Source organism: Telmatherina bonti (assembly GCF_933228915.1).
Source record: "Telmatherina bonti genome assembly, chromosome: 10".
Lineage (NCBI taxonomy): Eukaryota > Metazoa > Chordata > Actinopteri > Atheriniformes > Telmatherinidae > Telmatherina > Telmatherina bonti.
This window is the reverse complement of record NC_136628.1, coordinates 5,610,967-5,628,500: the sequence shown is the minus strand read 5'-3', so window position 1 is coordinate 5,628,500 and position 17,534 is coordinate 5,610,967. Positions and strand designations below refer to the sequence as shown.

General features: G+C 44.2%; 2 protein-coding genes across 2 annotated transcripts in view; one reads left to right on the top strand and one right to left on the bottom strand.

Annotated features, from left to right (window-relative positions):
- Window positions 1–3,431, top strand: part of plekhb1 (pleckstrin homology domain containing B1) — a gene marked incomplete at its 5' end in the record, with an annotated part of 33,607 nt that extends 30,176 nt beyond the window's left edge. The window contains one exon of the mRNA XM_079247087.1: window positions 3,217–3,431. Within this exon, the coding sequence (XP_079103213.1) occupies window positions 3,217–3,350 (134 nt within the window). The 3' untranslated portion in view covers window positions 3,351–3,431. The remainder of the gene's footprint in view (window positions 1–3,216) is intronic.
- A 347-nt stretch (window positions 3,432–3,778) lies between these two features.
- sc5d (sterol-C5-desaturase) lies at window positions 3,779–17,137 on the bottom strand. The gene is made up of 5 exons (XM_079247204.1): window positions 17,112–17,137; window positions 16,195–16,412; window positions 13,355–13,487; window positions 13,179–13,279; window positions 3,779–4,622 (listed from the first exon to the last, which is right to left on the bottom strand). Exons 2-5 carry the CDS (start codon window positions 16,402–16,404, stop codon window positions 4,170–4,172), a joined length of 897 nt encoding a protein of 298 aa, XP_079103330.1. The 5' UTR covers window positions 16,405–16,412; window positions 17,112–17,137; the 3' UTR covers window positions 3,779–4,169.
- Between the last annotated feature and the right edge of the window lie 397 nt (window positions 17,138–17,534).

The window sequence follows — 17,534 nt, the reverse complement described above, 5'->3', positions numbered from 1 at the left end:
CATTGAGCAAAGTTTGTACCATACAGCGACGCCAAATGTCTCAGAAACTGTATTATATTTGTCACGCTGGGTTCCTATCGGCTAAAATATGTTAAATGGCAAAACGGTGGCTGTGTAGGTCAAGATGACAGCAGGAGGGCCAGCGGCAGACGGATCACATGGAGCTCTGGAACAGCAGCAGAGATCCCAGAGCAGAGGGACAGGGCGTAGCCTCAGCTATACCAAGGACAATGAGATCCCAAAATATTCTAGGGAGGACTGATGTAACCACAGTAGGACTGCAACGATGTGGCAGACGGATCAGACCGGGGTTGAAATCTTAACCAGACGCATCACACAGACAAGCCTCTTCTCCCTGCGCACAGCGGGTGGCATAGACCTTGTAACTTGTATCTGCCCCACATTCCCCTGTACAGGAATGACTCATTCATTTTAGATAAGAGAAATGTTTCTTCTTGATGAGAATAGTCTAAGTAAAGAGTATTTCCCTCCAATAGGTCTAATAGGTCACTACATCAGCATTGCCTTTGTTGGGACAATAAAATGAACAAGAATAATAATAATAATAAACATTTCAACAACTATGGGGCCCTGCCATACTTCGTATGGCTCGGACCCTAATTACATTATAAAATTAATTGTTTCACGTTTTTACAATAAAACTATCAATGATACTTTTTACGTTTCTTTTATACCAAGGTTATGACACAGTTTATGTTCTGACAATAAAACTGTCACATTATAACGTGATAAGTTCCCACTATTGTTTTTTATGAATGACAGCTCTACATTTAGATAAATCAACCTTAATATTTATGCACCTACAGGAGTGTAAAAGTGCTTTAATTTAGAATACATATATATGACAGGCAATACAATTAAAGTTAGTGTTACGACCCAGTGGTCTAGGGGTAAGAGCCACAACATAAAACAACTGTGCCAGACTGAAAAAGTGTATTGGGAAACTTTATTGTCCCATAGAAAAATAAAAAGGAATCAAGGAATCAATACAGACCAAAACCAACCCAAATACTAGAACAGAAGGAATTCTAAACACAAACGATCAAACACCTTTAAACCCAAGTCACTAAACAGTCAAAAACAGCAAAGATCAGAAGCTACACAAAAACCAACAAAACGGTAGACAAGGCCGTAAAAGGCTTTGCAACAACCAACCACCAAAAACCCAGTCCCAGAGGGAGCAAGCTGTAACCACCACAGCTGCCCCAGAATGAAGAACTTGGCGCTCTTTTATCCTGGATTGGAGAGGTGTCGAATCCACAGTGGAGCAGAGGTCAGCCACTCTCGAGACCAGATGATGTGGAGGATCCAATCCCAGCCAAGGGGAGGCCAGATGATGGTTTCCAGGCTGAATGGATATGGGTTGATGGGCAATTGGGGGCAGCTGTAACAGTTAGCTTCCCCATGTCTGCCTGAGCAGGAGCTTTATTTTGAAGGGCTTTGCACCGGTGGGCTTCGTAGTCCCGCCAATAACACAAAATATAAAATGGTATTTTCATTTTCTTGGTGAAAACGAAGAAACAAAAGAAATCTAACTGTTTCCTGTTTTTTTGTTTTTTGCACAAAAGGAAAAGACGAGAGACGGCTTGTGTTTTTGTTTCTGCTGCTGCCTTTTACACCCAGGAAACGGATAAAACGTCCCATGGGTCTCCTGGCATGTCCTTATGTCTTTCTAAATGAATGAAATGATAATCAGCAATGGCCCTGCTGCATACTACCTATAAAATTATAGTTTATTTCTTTAGATAAATCTCAGAATTGTAGTCATCTACAAATAATTCCATGTCACACAATAACCATTTATTATTTTCATCTTTAAGCATTGTTTAAACAAACTTGGAGACTTAGACAATTTCTGCTCAGTACTAAGTTAGTTCTATGACTTCACCCCATCACATCTTTTTTCCCTGACATTACAAATTTAAAACATAAATAGTTCTCTCACATTAATATTTCCTTCTCTTGTTGGAAAACTTGATTTAATGCTACTTGGAACTTTGTTTTTCAGAACTCCAAAAAACTACCTTTTGAACTAAAAATGCAAAACCCACAAATTTTAAACCATTACAGCATATGAAAATTTTATTAGTCGATTTATAATATGTTTTTGAAAGGATCCTAATAGCTCTCTTCTGTAGTTTATAACTGGATCTACATGTGTTTTTTATTTATTTCCCCATATTTCAACACATCCATGTCAAGCTATATAAGCCTGGTAGTTTCTCATGTTGTTGTCTCTGTATGAAATATTCTGGCCCCAATTACTTTATTAACCCAATACTCAACTCCCGTCATCATACATTATAATATATTATCCTTTGTGGGGATGTGCATGTGTGTGTGACCTACATTAATTCCTCATTGTTAGATGCCAACAGAAGCAATTCTAATAGCCAAGAGCATACATGCAGCAGGTAGAAATAAAGTACAAGAACATATTTCAGAGTGGCAGGAAGCTCAGATATGTGTTGACCTGTAAATATGTTGGAATGTAGCTACCAAAACAAAAAAAAGACCGAAGCCACTGCTGGTGGGGGTCCTCTCCCAGAAAACCTGTTGGGCAAGCCATGGTTACCAAAAAGGAACTCTACATCTTTCTCCGTCTACCTCTATATATGAGCTTTCCCTTTCTCTCCTCCGCTCTCTCTCCCTCTGTCTGTTGCACCATAAATCTCCTCAGCCTGCACAGGCAGGGCTCAGCTGACCCCAGTTTTACTGTTAGCCAATCAGAGGCAGTGCAGGTCAGGTATTTAATAAATAATTAAATTTAATTATTTAAATTAAAATTAAAAGTATGTATTTGTTTTAATGAATAACACATTTTTAATTTAATTCCATGTTCCCTCCCTGTATAGCTGCATTTCTTCATTGATTATATTTTATAAGAAAATGAGTGAGTGAAGCTTTCTACATGGTGGAACTTTATTTTAGGAGTCTGTTTCAGCCCATCAGACCTTCTTTGCGACACAGCTAAGCTTAGCTTGAACATTAGCCTGCCCTGGAGCAGGCTAGTTCTGATACATAAGTTACCATGGTTACTTAAGGGACATTCCAATAAGCCATGCTGAAGGAACCAAACTCTCTTAAATGAGCCAGATTTATCATAATAAGCCAGGCTTTCCTGTAATCCAGCTTTGTGGAACACCCCTCTGGAAAATAAACCAGCTCTGATTTTGTTCTCTTCTTGTCTTTCAGGAACCCACCAGGTGGTCGTCCAGAGGGACCCTTTTGATGGAGTGGCTGAGAGCATTTGTCTGGGAGTTCTGGTTGGCTTAGCAGCAGGGACAGCCATGAGATCTTTCCTCTGGATGCCCTTCTTTTTCTGCTGAGATGACTGACATTACTGACAAAACAACAACACAAACTGCCTGCAAAAAACAAGGAGCTGGACTTTTACTGAGCATGTGCAGAAGGTTCCTCTCTAGTCCACAGACATGCAGGTCTAAGTCTGAAACCAAAGAAACTAAGCAAGCAGCTTCATATTTTTTGTTGCTTTTGCTTGTATAGTTGTATTTTAAAGACAGAAGTTTTGTAATAAATGTTCTTTTATCTTTGGACCTTTACACTTTGTAAGTTAAATAACGGTAGCTTGACTTGGTCTTTGTCAGCGAAACGGGCCATCTGCCTTGGAGATGTTGACATGAAAGATCGCCAGCTTGTGCATTTTTTTTGAGAACTGAAGGGGTGGAGAAAACAAGTGGACCTTAAGTGGTTTTGTTTAGTGAAATAAAAGTTCAGGATTTAAATGTCAAGCTGTCAGCAGATCCATGACAATTGTGCAAACTTCCAATGCTGGGACGACCATGGGATGGGACCAAGAACAAACTTGTAATGCATAAAGTAAGATGCATTTATTATTTTTCCTTGTTTATTTCCAAAATAATCCCAAAGTAGGATGATTTAAACTTCTAGAAGACAAACCATAAAAGGCCAATCAAACCAGGCAGATTTTTTGTAAACATCAAATTTAAATTCTGTCATTTACTGTGTGTATATACAAGAACTCAGCCATGTGGCATGATTTGATTTCAAAGTCTCAGAGTATGTTCTTTTTTCTTTTTTTTTTTTTTTGGCAGAGCATTATTGTCTGAGAGGTTTTCCTGCTGGTTAAAGGTGCATTACATTGTCTCACCTACAACAATGAGCTGTCACTTCTCTTTATATGTGACCCCTCTGCGAGCATGTCCTTTCACCTTCACGCCATCATCCCCCAATTTTCCTTCCGCTTGAAGCTTCCGGATCAGTTCCAGGGGACCCTTCCCCATCAGAGCTGAGGGGTGCCTGTAGGAGCCTCCCAGGCGGTCCCACAAAGTGAAATACTGGCCATAGTTGTAGTCAAAGAAGAGGTGGTGGTCAGTGTGGTGAGCTGAGCCATTGATGACGCTTGTCAAGGCACTGGGAACGCGATAGTCCCCGTCATGGATGGAAATAGTCCAGATGTTGACAAAAATGTAAAGAGCCAAGTAGAGGAGTTTGTGGAGGGGGAAGAGGAAGGGGTAGATGTGGTACGGAAGGCCCTGCATGAAGCCATCCACTGGATGGAAGGCGTGGCTGGCAAAAGGAGTAGGTATCTTCCATACATGGTGTGGTTTGTGGAAAAGCTGTTGGAGATGGAAGGGAAAACAAATAAATTCATTTCATAATTATTATTATTTCTTTATGAATTACTAATAGAAACGGTAAGATAGCAATATAAAGAAGGACCAGGAACCCAAATTCCTTCTCCTTTTCTTTTTGGATGAAAGAAAAATACTGATTGAAGTATAAACACCTATTTTGCTTAAAAGCTGAGGTTGGTAATGTTGGGGAGCTAGCAAGATGTGAAAGCGGCGCCCTGTCTTGGCTCCTCCCCCTCTGGTTTTGCTCCTTACATGATCCAACGCTTTTTTCTTACCTTTGCCAAGGAGGTTATGTTTTTACTGGCATTTATATGTTTGTTTTCAAGATAACTAAAAAAGTTACGGATGGATTTTACATAAATTTTGAGGAGTTGTTGGAAATGTGAAAGGGAAGAACTGATTTAATTTTGGTGGTGATCCAGAACCCCGTTTAGATCCAGGAAGTATTTTAATGCCACGGTGGAGGTTTGTGCTCTCTGAGCACTTTTCTACTCCGCAGCTTTTCCCACCAACGATTTTCTCTTTCTCGGCTGTTTAGTGGGAGGAGGTAAATAAACCGAGCCGGGTCGGGAAATCCTTCCTGCATTTTCTCCCGGCTCCCCTCCTGGATGGTAAATCCTGATCTTCTCTTTTCCGCTCAGCTCCTTCTCCACAAGGACAGACTGATGCTGAGTACTCATTACTGCACCAAAGCTCCTGTAGAAGTCCTGCTTCATCCTTCCCTCACTCCTGAACAAAACCCTGACATACAGGGACTCCTCAATTGTGAAGTGAATTTCACTGAAGTTTAAATGTAGCGGTCTAATGACCGCTGGTCGCCGTTCTAGTGTCAAAGACTTGAATGACTCCATCATACATGTCAGAGCTACTACGCTAACAGGCTCCAGTCAGGCTCTGGAGTCTTCCAGGTATCCGGCGGGTTTTTGTTGTTTTCCTCAACCAACACACCTGATTCAAGTGAAAGGGATCCGGCCGCTTCTCGTCAACCTGTGTATTAATTTTGGTCAGGTATGTTGGCGCATAGAGACAGGATACGGGCCCTAGAGGACTGGAGTTTGACACGTGTGTCCTTGAGTTTCCATCCAGATTTAGCAGAGCTCTTTCTTTTGCTGTTCCTAAATTGTGAACATTTTCCTCTTTACATTTAAGCGACTAGTGACAAATGTTTCTCTGCATTTTTCTGTTAGTTTTATAGAAGAATATTTAGAATTGTTTTCTAGTAAATGAAAAGTTAAGAATAACTAGGGCCTGACCAATATGATTTTTTTTAACCTAATCAGATTATACGTATATTTATCTAGCCAGCTTGTTTTAAAATTTCCACTTTTATGACATCCAAAACTCTGAAGTTCCTCCCTCTGCTAATCTTCAACAACACCCGTGTCTGTGTGGGGTTTGCTTGCCCCGGCAGAAATCAGTAGGAGCTGTGGTCAGCCGGATGGAAGAGGCTTCTCAACATGAACTCTCAGAATCAGAAGACAAAGGAGCTGCCTGGACCAACTGCATTTTTGAGGCAACACTTACTAGTCAACAGCTAGTCTGCAGCCTGTTGGTCTGCAGCAGACACAACATAGCTGTTCAACATTTGGTTGTTCAAGACAGGATTAACCACAACATTAACACTTACAAAAGGATTAGGTTCCGACTGTGTGAACACTTTACAGCAGCAAAATGGAAGTATTAAAAATATTCATAAAAAGTAGATTTCTAAATGTCCATTTCTGTGTTCTAGCTAATGGCTAATACTGATAAATAGCTGATGTTGATGCAAATAGCCAACGCTAATTACTCCCATTCCCTGAGTGATTCATGCTGCTGCTGTTTTATGTATTTTTAATTCAGTGCTTTTTTTTTAAACAGTTAAATCTGTGCATCAGAAACCCAACAGACAAAGTGATGATGACAAATGTGGAGAAGTTGAGCCACATCCAGCACGTTTCTCCTCTTTACGCCAAAGTGGTTTCCATTTACTGGGGAGTTATGCCGGTAAACACGGTTGTCACTAAATTTCACTGGAACATGTCCATCATTTGTAAACAAATTAATTCCTCTTTTTTAAAATATATATTTCAGAATCTAGTTTCCAATCTGACTCTACCTGCAGCCCTGCTCTTCTGTCTGCAAAGAGCAACATCATCTGCTGACATGCTTCACACCAGCAAAACCAAGGATGATACATAACCGAAGCAGTCAACATGGAGCTCCAAAATTTAAGTGATATAACTGTTTCCGATAGGGTATAAAGTGCATTTAATTTCCCCTTTAAAAAAAATAGATAATCAGTAAACTAATATTTTTGTTCCCCATTTTGAAAAAAGACTGAAGTTGCATTACGGATTTGCATAAAATATTTTTCTAAATAAAATGAACTGACCAAATGGGCAAGTGTTTTGGGCACTGTGTTTTAAATATCATTATGTATATCGACTTCAACCTTTTGCTAAATAAAAGGCACTGACAAATCAGTGAACAGCTTGTTATTAAGCACACTAATTAAACAAGCATACGGTCTCCTGTCCTTCTCATAAAAATAATATACTTTTCAAGTGATGATATCCCTTAGTATGTTTTTGGCAGTCTGCTGATTTTATTGTGAAAAATATTGGCAACATTACTATGTATACTTAGTAAGACTTAAGATCTTTAGATGAATGGTATGTTTATGTTTTTACTAATGACAACATGACATGACGACACACCAGATATAGTTTCATGGGTTATTTTTGCTTTCTGTTGTTTGGTGACAGTTAGTGGTTCTGTTTATTGCAGTTTAGCTTTGATTGTATCTAATATTACTGAAATGTAGAGCTGTAACCGACAAAAAAAACCAAAACAAAACCTAATCACGTTATAACGTGATATTTTATTGTAAAACTGTAGAAAAGTTAGTGTCAGTTTTTTTTTTGTTTTTTTTTTTACACAAATAAAAAACTGAAAAGTGCAGTGTGCAAAAGTATCCAGCCCCCTTTTCTCTGAGTCCAACCAATTGGCTTCAGAAGTTGCCTGATTACTGCTGAATAATTGAATATTAGCCTAATGACTAAACAGAGTACACCTGTGTGTCATCTAATCTTAGTACAATACAGATGTTCTGTGAGGATGTTGGCGAGCAAACAGACCATGAAGTCCAAGGAACACACTACACAGGTCAGAAATCAAGTTGTGGAGACATTTCAAGCAGGGTTAGATTTTCCAAGCTTTGAACATCTCACGGAGCACTGTTCAATCCATTATCCAGAAATGGAAAGAGTATGCAGACCCCTATGACGATGACAAACCTGGGCATAAATGTTCCCTTGCCCGGACGCGGGTTACCGGGACCCCCCTCTGGAGCCAGGCCTGGAGGTGGGGTACGAGAGCGAGCGTCTGGTGGCCGGGCCTTCGCCCATGGGGCCCGGTCGGGCTCAGCCCGAAAGGGTTACATGGGCCCCACCTCCCGTGGGCTCACCATCTGCGGGAGGAGCCGTAGGGGTCGGGTGCAATGTGAGCTGGGCGGCAGCAAGGGGCGGGGACCCTGGCGGTCCGATCCCCGGCTGCAGAAGGTGGCTCTAGGGACGTGGAACGTCACCTCTCTGGTGGGGAAGGAGCCTGAGCTTGTGCGCGAGGTTGAGCGGTTCCGACTAGATATAGTTGGACTCACCTCGACGCATGGTTTGGGCTCTGGAACCAGTACCCTCGAGAGGGGCTGGACCTTCTTCCACTCTGGAGTTGCTCATGGTGAGAGGCGCCGAGCAGGTGTGGACATTCTCATCAGCCCCCAGCTTGGTGCCTGCACGTTGGGGTTTACCCCGGTGGATGAAAGGGTAGTTTCCCTCCGCCTCCGGGTGGGGGGACGGGTCCTGACTGTTGTCTGTGCTTATGCGCCGAACAGCAGTTAAGAGTACCCACCCTTTCTGGGGTCCTTGGAGGGAGTGCTGGAGGGTGCTCCTTCTGGGGACTCCATTGTTCTGCTGGGGGACTTCAATGCTCACGTGGGCAATGACAGTGAGACCTGGAGGGGAGTGATTGGGAGGCATGGTCCCCCCCCTCTGAACCCAAATGGTGTTTTGTTATTGGACTTCTGTGCTCGTCATGGATTGTCTATAACGAACACCATGTTCCAGCATAAGAGTGTCCATATGTACACCTGGCATCAGGATTCCCTGGGCCGCAGTTCAATGATCGACTTTGTAGTCGTATCGTCGGACCTGCGGCCACATGCCTTGGACACTCGGGTGAAGAGGGGGGCGGAGCTGTCAACTGATCACCACCTGGTGGTGAGTTGGCTCAGATGGTGGGGGAGGAAGCCGGTCAGAGCTGGCAGGCCCAAACGTGTTGTGAGGGTCTGCTGGGAACGTCTGGCTGGGTCCCCTGTCAGAGCGAGCTTCAACTCCCACCTTCAGCAGAGCTTCGAACATGTCCCGGGTGAGGCGGGGGACATTGAGTCTGAATGGGCTGTGTTCCGTGCCTCTATTGCTGAGGCGGCCAGCCGGAGCTGTGGCTGCAAGGTCGTTGGTGCCTGTCGTGGCGGTAATCCCAGGACTCATTGGTGGACACCAGCAGTGAGGGATGCTGTCAAGCTGAAGAAGGAGTCCTATCGGGCCTTCTTGGCCTGTGGGACTCTGGAGGCAGCTGATGGGTACCGACGGACTAAGCGGCATGCGGCTTCGGCCGTTGCCGAGGCAAAAACTCGGGCATGGGAGGAGTTCGGCGAGGCCATGGAGAAAGACTTCCGGACGGCTTCGAGGAGATTCTGGTCCACCATCCGGCGGCTCAGGGGGGGGAAGCAGTGCTCCATCAATACTGTGTACAGTGGAGATGGGGAGCTGCTGACCTCAACTCGGGACGTTGTGGGTCGGTGGAGGGAATACTTCGAAGACCTCCTCAATCCTACCAACACGGCTTCCCATGAGGGAGCAGAGCTGGTGGACTCAGGGGTGGACTCTCCTATCTCTGGGGCTGAAGTCGCTGAGGTGGTCAAAAAGCTCCTTGGCGGCAAGGCCCCGGGGGTGGATGAGATCCGCCCAGAGTTCCTTAAGGCTCTGGATGCTGTGGGGCTGTCCTGGCTGACATGCCTCTGCAGCATCGCGTGGACATCGGGGGCAGTACCGCTGGATTGGCAGACTGGCGTAGTGGTCCCCCTTTTTAAGAAGGGGGACCGGAGGGTGTGTTCCAGTTACAGGGGAATCACACTCCTCAGCCTCCCTGGTAAGGTCTATTCAGGGATCCTGGAGAGGAGGGTCCGCCGGATAGTCGAATCCCGGATTGAGGAGGAGCAGTGTGGTTTTCGTCCTGGTCGCGGAACAGTGGACCAGCTCTATACCCTCTCTGGGGTACTGGAGGGGGCATGGGAGTTTGCCCAACCAGTCTACATGTGCTTTGTGGACCTGGAGAAGGCATTCGACCGTGTCCCCCGGGGGCTCCTGTGGGGGGTACCCCGGGAGTATGGGGTACCGGACCCCCTTGTACGAGCTGTCCGGTCCCTGTACGACAGGTGTCAGAGCTTGGACCGCATTGCCGGTAGTAAGTCGGATTCGTTTCCGGTGAGGGTTGGACTCCGCCAAGGCTGCCCTTTATCACCGATTCTGTTCATAACTTATATGGACAGAATTTCTAGGCGCAGCCGAGGGGTTGAGGGGATCCGACTTGGTGGCCTCAGGATTGAGTCCCTGCTTTTTGCAGATGACGTGGTCCTGTTGGCTTCGTCTGGTCGTGATCTCCAGCTCTCGCTTGAGCGATTCGCGGCCGAGTGTGAAGAGGCTGGGATGAGAATCAGCACCTCCAAATCTGAGACCACGGTCCTAAGCTGGAATAGGGTGGATTGCCCTCTCCGGGTCGGGAGTCAGGTCCTGCCTCAAGTGGAGGAGTTTAAATGTCTCGGGGTCTTGTTCACGAGTGAGGGAAGGATGGAGCGTGAGATCGACAGACGGATCGGTGCGGCGTCTGCAGTAATGCGGGCTCTGCGCCGGTCTGTCGTGGTGAAGAAGGAGCTGAGCCAGAAGGCGAAGCTCTCGATTTATCAGTCGATCTACGTTCCTACCCTCACCTATGGTCATGAGCTGTGGGTCGTGACCGAAAGAACGAGATCTCGTATACAGGCGGCTGAAATGAGTTTCCTCCGCAGGGTGGCCGGGCTCTCCCTTAGAGATAGGGTGAGGAGCTCAGTCATCCGGGAGGGGCTCAGAGTAGAGCCGCTGCTCCTTCGCATCGAGAGGAACCAGTTGAGGTGGCTCGGGCATCTGGTCAGGATGCCTCCTGGACGCCTCCCTGGTGAGGTGTTCCAGGCACGTCCCTCGGGGAGGAGACCCCGGGGAAGACCCAGGACACGCTGGAGGGATTACATCTCTCGGCTGGCCTGGGAACGCCTCGGGATCCCCCCCGCAGAGTTGGCAAATGTGGCTGGGGAGAGGGAAGTCTGGGCTTCCCTGCTTAGGCTGCTGCCCCCGCGACCCGACCCCGGATAAGTGGCAGAAGATGGATGGATGGATGGATGGATGGATGGATGGATGGATGGATGGAAAGAGTACGCCGCGTCTGCAAACCTAATCGGCTGTCCACCTAAACTTACGGGCCGAACAAGGACAGCACTGACAAGAGATGCAGCCAAGAGGCCCATGGTGACTCTGGACGAATCGCAAAGATCTACAGCTCGGGTAGGGGAATCTGTCCACAGGACAACAATTGGGCGTACACTCCGAAAATCTGGCTTTAATGGAAGAGTGGCAAGAAGAAGAAGCCCTGCGATGGACTGGCGAGCTGTCCAGGGTGTACCCTGCCTTTCGCCCTAAGACTGCTAGGATGGGCTCCAGCTTCCCCGCAACCCTGACTTGGATTAAGTGGTTAGGACAATGAATGAATGAATGAATGAATGAATGAATGGCAAGAAGAAAGCCATTGTTAAAAGAAATAAGAAGTCCCATTAGCAGTTTGCCAGAAGCCATGTGGGGGACACAGCAAAACATGTGGAAGAAGGTGCTCTGGTCAGATGAGACTAAAATTGAACTTTCTGGCCTAAATGGAAAACGTTGTGTGGCAGAAACCTAACCATCCCCACTGTCAAACATCATGCTCAGTGGGTGCTTCTCTTCAGCAGGGGCAGGGATGTTGGTCAGAGTTGATGGGACGATGGATGGAGTCAAACACAGGGCTATCGTGGAAGTTTGAGTCTGCAAAAGACTTGTGACTGGGGCAAGTCCTTCCAACAGGACAACGACCCTAAACATAAAGCCAGGGCTACAATGGAACGGTTTAAAACAATACATGTTCATGTGTTAGAATGGACCAGTCAAAGTCCAGAGCTAAATCCCATCGAGAATCTGTGGCAAGATCTGAAACCCACCATTCACAAATGCTCTCCATCTAAATCTGGCTGAACTTGAGCTGTTTTGCAAAGAAGAGTGGGCAAATATCTCCATCTCTAGATGTGCAATGCTGGTAGGTGACATACCCCAAAAGATTTGCAACTGTAGTTGCAGAAAAAGGCGGTTCCACTAAGTATTGACGCAGGGGGGCTGAATACTTTTGCACACTGAACTTTTCAGTTTTTTGTTTGTGGAAAAAAAAAATCATGTGTAGCTTTCATTGTACTTTACAATTGTGTGACACTTTGTGTGGTCTTTCACAGAATATAATATATTTATGTTTGTAGTGTGGAATGTGTCAAAATGTGGGAAAGTTAAGAGGTATGAATACTTGAGCAAGCCACTGTACAAACAGATCCCGACTTGTTTCTATTAAATCTGTCAGGAGACTGTTTCTCTCTCAGGTCTACAACAAAAACTTTCCTATTTACTACTTTTGTTGGCTCGAAAATTAGTTTTGTTTCAGTGGATCAAGTCCAGACCCTCAACTGTCCACCAATGGTACAGGAAGATATTCAAAGTGTCACCAATGGAGTACTTAAAGGAGTCCTATTATGGTATTTGGAGTTTTCTGAGCTTTCTACAGTGTTACAGTGTTGAATCCTCATCAGACATGTGAACGGCACTGTTTTTTTATCACCTAAACGCATGTTTGAGTTTCAGTTTGAGTTCCAGCATGCTCTCCGTTCGGTTTCCATGGCGACGAAAAACGCGTCATTTTAGAGAGTTTTTTCTACTTGGAAATCCTTGTGACGTGATAAGGTTCGGTGATTGGTTACCTTCTACTGGTTAACAAGGGCATGTACAAATACATCAGGCGGGTGGAAAACGTGGGATAAAGTTATTTCCAACGATGGCTGGAATTAGTAGTGCCTATCAGGATGTATAATTTCTGTTCTATGTGTAATATCTGGACTTTTGTGCTCTTGAGAAGTAGCCTGTCATCGTCCTACTATTTTTGCTAATTTCATTTCTCCCTGTTTTTGCTCAGTGTCTCTATGACTGTATGTGTTCATTTTTTATGTTCTTTAAAACTTAAAAAAAAAACTCTTTTTAAAAAGAAAAAAAATGCAACCAGGCAGGATTTAATCAGCTTGTTTTAGTATGTTTACTTCTAGTTAGAATAAGTTAAACATGCTGATTTTGGTTTGTCAGTGGTATTAGTGTGTGTAAACAAAAAACACAAAGCCGTACACACCTTGTAAATAAGCTTATGATGGAGGAAACGGTGAATCCAGTAGATACACATGTCAGTGAAAAACAGGAACGAGATCATACTCAGGAAAAGCCCTGGCCAACCTGAACACACAGAAGAGATCAGCAACAACGCTTAACGCCACCAAGAAGACAAACCATACAGATCGTATAACCTACCCAGGGGGGAATCACTGACATCGTTGTACAATTTGCTGTATCCTCTAACTTCAGCGAAAAACAAGGCCACGGTGGGGATGCTGATCCAGGGCAGAGACGTCACTGCATATCTGATTTCTCTTCTTACCTGATTCTACACAAGATAACAATATGTGATGCAGGAAGCCAACAGGACATGAATACAGTCAGATACAGAGAGCTGTGAAATCTTTGGACTTTAATCAATTTACTGTATCATGAAGGGAGCTGCTAATGTAGTTCCTGTATGTTGTCACTTGACTATGTTGCAGCTAGGCCTCCATTAACACTGAATTTAAATCTGTCACAGGGCAATTCTAGCATTATGGATGTTAGGTTCAGATAGAAAATTTGAGTATAAACTCAACATTGACAAGCCATTGATCTGAATTACAAAACTGAACATACACATTTTTTGGGGCTGCATGGTGGTTAGCACTGTGGCCTCACAGCAAGAAGGTCATTGGTTTGATTCTCGGCTTGGGGGTCGTTCAAACGGTGGCCTTTCTGTGTGGAGTTTGCATGTTCTCTCTGCGTATGCATGGGTCTGGGTACTCCAAATTCCTCCCACCATCCAAAGACATGCATGTTCAGTCAAGTGGTTAATCTAAATCCTCCCTAGGAGTGAGTGTGAGCGCGAATGGTTGTTGTCTCTTTGTGTTAGCCCAGCGATGGACTGGCGACCAGTCCAGGGTGTACCCTGTCTCTCACCTGAAGGATGCTGGAATAGGCTCTAGCTCCCTTGAATGGACTAAGCGGTTAGGATAATAAATGAATAAAAATAAACAGTTACATTAATACATCTCCATGTCATAGTGAGGAAAAACATGTTTTTACTTGACTATTATGATCAAAAGTATTTTTGACTTAAAAATATAGCACTATTTAAAATATAGATATATTTTAAATAGGTTTTATATTAAACATGGTTACTTTTCTGGTGAGGTTGACATTTGCATGGAATTGCCCCACACACTTTTCAGCTTATTTGACTAGATCCCTGTGAAAATGGCAAGACTACGACGAGGAGGGAATCCATCTTGCTGGGCTGCCATCTAAAAATTTCTGGCCAAAGCTAAGTGATTCAGATCAGTGAGGACACCTTACCATCAGCTGCAGACGAGTTTCAGGTGCGACAACACTCTTTAGGAAGTTTATGTTGACTTTGCTGAAGTATTAGTAAATGTGTTTTCCTCTTCTCCTGACTGCTTCAATAAAGATGTTTTCATTTGTAGACTGGAAACATGTTCTTGATCTGATTAGCTGAACTTCCTTCTTAAAAAGGGGTGTGCAACGCTGTTAGAAGTTTTCCTGCTGCAACACAGTTGACTCAGACCAATGTGTAATAAGCATGATTTGGTCCATTCATGTGCAGATCATGTGCATCTATAGAAATATCTGTGGAAATGTCTGTGTTGTCAAAAGAAATATTCTTGTCGGTGAAAGTGCACACGGACCTTCATACCCATTGTTGAAAAGGCCCTTCAGCGATCAAATTGCAAAGACAGCAAAACACTCTCTCTTTGTGTGACCTGAAATAGTCTTTATTGACTATTACAAAAGTGACAGATTTTTCCATTCATGTTGTGTTGTTTGTTTTATGTTACAAAGGGACATGAGGGACAGCAGGATTGACAGAGTCTGCAAAAGAAAATTGTTGCCTTTTTTTTTTTGCACAGCTGGAAACGGCAACGGGCTCTCAAAGCTGCACAAGAGGAGCTCAGACTTCATCAGCATAAACTTGTGACAGATGGGGATCCAGGCAGGCTGTGATACAGCAGATCCGTGAATAAGAGAAGGCCATCACACAAGTCTTGGGTGCTGAAAGGTCAACCAGGCAACTGGTGTTGAAATGACAGGACATTGATGTTCTTGAGGCTGTTGGCAAAGGCATTGGGGCCTCTCCTGGATTTTACAGATGCCCTTTCCTCAGAAAATGATGTGACCTTGTCATGTCTTAAGCCAATTCTTCTCCTTTCTAACAGTGAGCTTCTTCAGGAGAAGGATGAAGATTCTGAACTCACTAAGACCATCAAAATGTAACCAAATACAACAATCCAGATGCTGCAAAACTGATCAACATGGTCAATAAGTGCAGAGCAGTTAAAAATTATTTTGCCTTTGCAAGTTGATGAAGGGCCCTGCGATGGAGTGGCGAGCTGTCCAGGGTGTACCCTGCCTTTCGCCCAAAGCCAGCTGGGATAGGCTCCAGCTCCCCGCCATCCTGAACTGGATTAAGCAGTTTGGAAAATGAATGAATGAAGTTGATGAAGGTTAAAAAAAAAACAAACTAATTATGTAATTTCTTGGAACGTTGAAATTTTGGCAGGAATGCTACAAAACTGCATGGCTCTCGCACAGCAGGGTGGTACCTGCCGGGTGATCGGAGACTTCTGCTGCACCAGCAGGTTGCAGATTCCAAAGCTAACCTGACCGCTGTGAGTTAGTAACCACCATGAAAGCCAAAGATTCTGCTGATGGCAATTCAGGCAGGGACAGCTGGTGGTGGAGTCTACCCCAGCACCTACCAGGTTAGAGGCAGAATACACCTGAACAAAGTGGAATTTGAAATGCACATACATGTTGTACATGTAGTACACACATAGATGGGTTTTTGCAGGAGTGGCCGCTATCATAAATAAAATGGGTGAACAAAAAATAAAATCAGCAGAGAGTAAATTAAAATTATATTTATGTTATTCTACGTACACTTCAATAACAGGCAGATGTTCTAATAAATCTGTCCAGCCTGAGCAGACAAAATTCAGAGCATTGCGTGGTTTATTACAGACCAATCAGAAACATATATAAAGGCTTCATACCTCTAAGAAGTGTGGGTGTTTCATCAGGTTGTGGTCAAAGACGAAGTAAAAGCTAATGACACCAAGGCCCAAATAGAGGATTGCAGCCCCGAGGTTTGTAAGCAGCAGGAGGCTGATGATCTGTCGCAAGGCCCCTTCTTCAGGCCATGATGCCGGGTACACGTATGGAGTCAGGATGTAATAATCAGCAACATTCAGTACGAGATCCATGTTTGAATCTGGATATCATGGACAAGGGACGAGAAACAAACGGATGTGCTGTTGAATATCACATCACGATGCCATCTACTTATCAGTCTACGTTGTTTCTTTTGAATTCAAAAGTTTCTACTTTTCTTAAAACTCTTTGTTTTGCTGACTTTTGCAAAATCCTTGAGAAAACATTTTTAATAAAATTATGGTAAGATGCTTCTTACACAGCTCAACGGTTCAGCCACTGAGGAAACTTCCAGGGTTTCTGATTAAACATAAGCTGCAAGACACTTAAAGCTTGCTTGACATCAGTAATGGTTGATTTATCCATGTTTACATGTGTAACTTAGGGACAATGTTTATTCAAACACGGTGATATGAAACATTACACCATAGGTCAACCTCCATTTCCTATCTCATTTTCCACGACGATATCATTTACCATATTGATGAGCACACAAGCATATTTACGGAAAGTTTAGCCAAACACTTGGGTAACTCAAACTTGAAAAACAAGTTATGTCACATTTATATAAGTAATTAGGAGTAATCATTAAGAGTTAAAAAAAAAAGGGGGGGGGGGGGGGGAGGGGCACTGAAAGTGAAACATTTTGTTGATTAACACAAAATACTGTTAATATATTATTTAATAATCATAGGTGACCTAATCCTTGCAGTGTTAGCCTGACGTTTAACCAGCTACTTCTAACAGGAGAGAAACGTACCTTGTCCAGATGTTTCCTGCAACAGCGGCAAAGGGGACGTACTAAGCTGAAAGGCAGCGACTTATCAATACGCAGTTGCGTATTACGTCATTTCGAAATAATCCAATTGGTGACGAGCTGGTCATCGCAGCATCTTTGTTGCGATTTCTGATTGGCCAATGGGAGCATCTGATCATCGCGTTACAGAGGCTGAGAAGACCGAAGGGAGCGGGGCTTTGCAGACATACCATAGACATAAAAGACGTAGACGCCGCTGGAGAGTGAGCCAGCGTCGCCGCCATATTGGATAGGTCACCGCTTTCGAGTTTTGATGCAGATTCAACGTAAGTTTCCCCACATAACTGTTTTCTGTGGAACAACGCGTATATATCACACACACACACACACACACACACACACACACACACACACACACATACACAC

What these genes read in the sequence shown, in the direction of transcription:
- sc5d (XM_079247204.1), bottom strand. Translation starts at nt 16,404, where the DNA reads ATGGATCTCGTACTGAATGTTGCTGATTATTACATCCTGACTCCATAC. An exon ending in AACACCCACACTTCTTAGAG is followed by an intron (nt 13,488 to 16,194) that starts GTATGAAGCCTT and finishes TATCTTGTGTAG; the next exon opens with AATCAGGTAAGAAGAGAAAT. An exon ending in ATCATAAGCTTATTTACAAG is followed by an intron (nt 4,623 to 13,178) that starts GTGTGTACGGCT and finishes CATCTCCAACAG; the next exon opens with CTTTTCCACAAACCACACCA.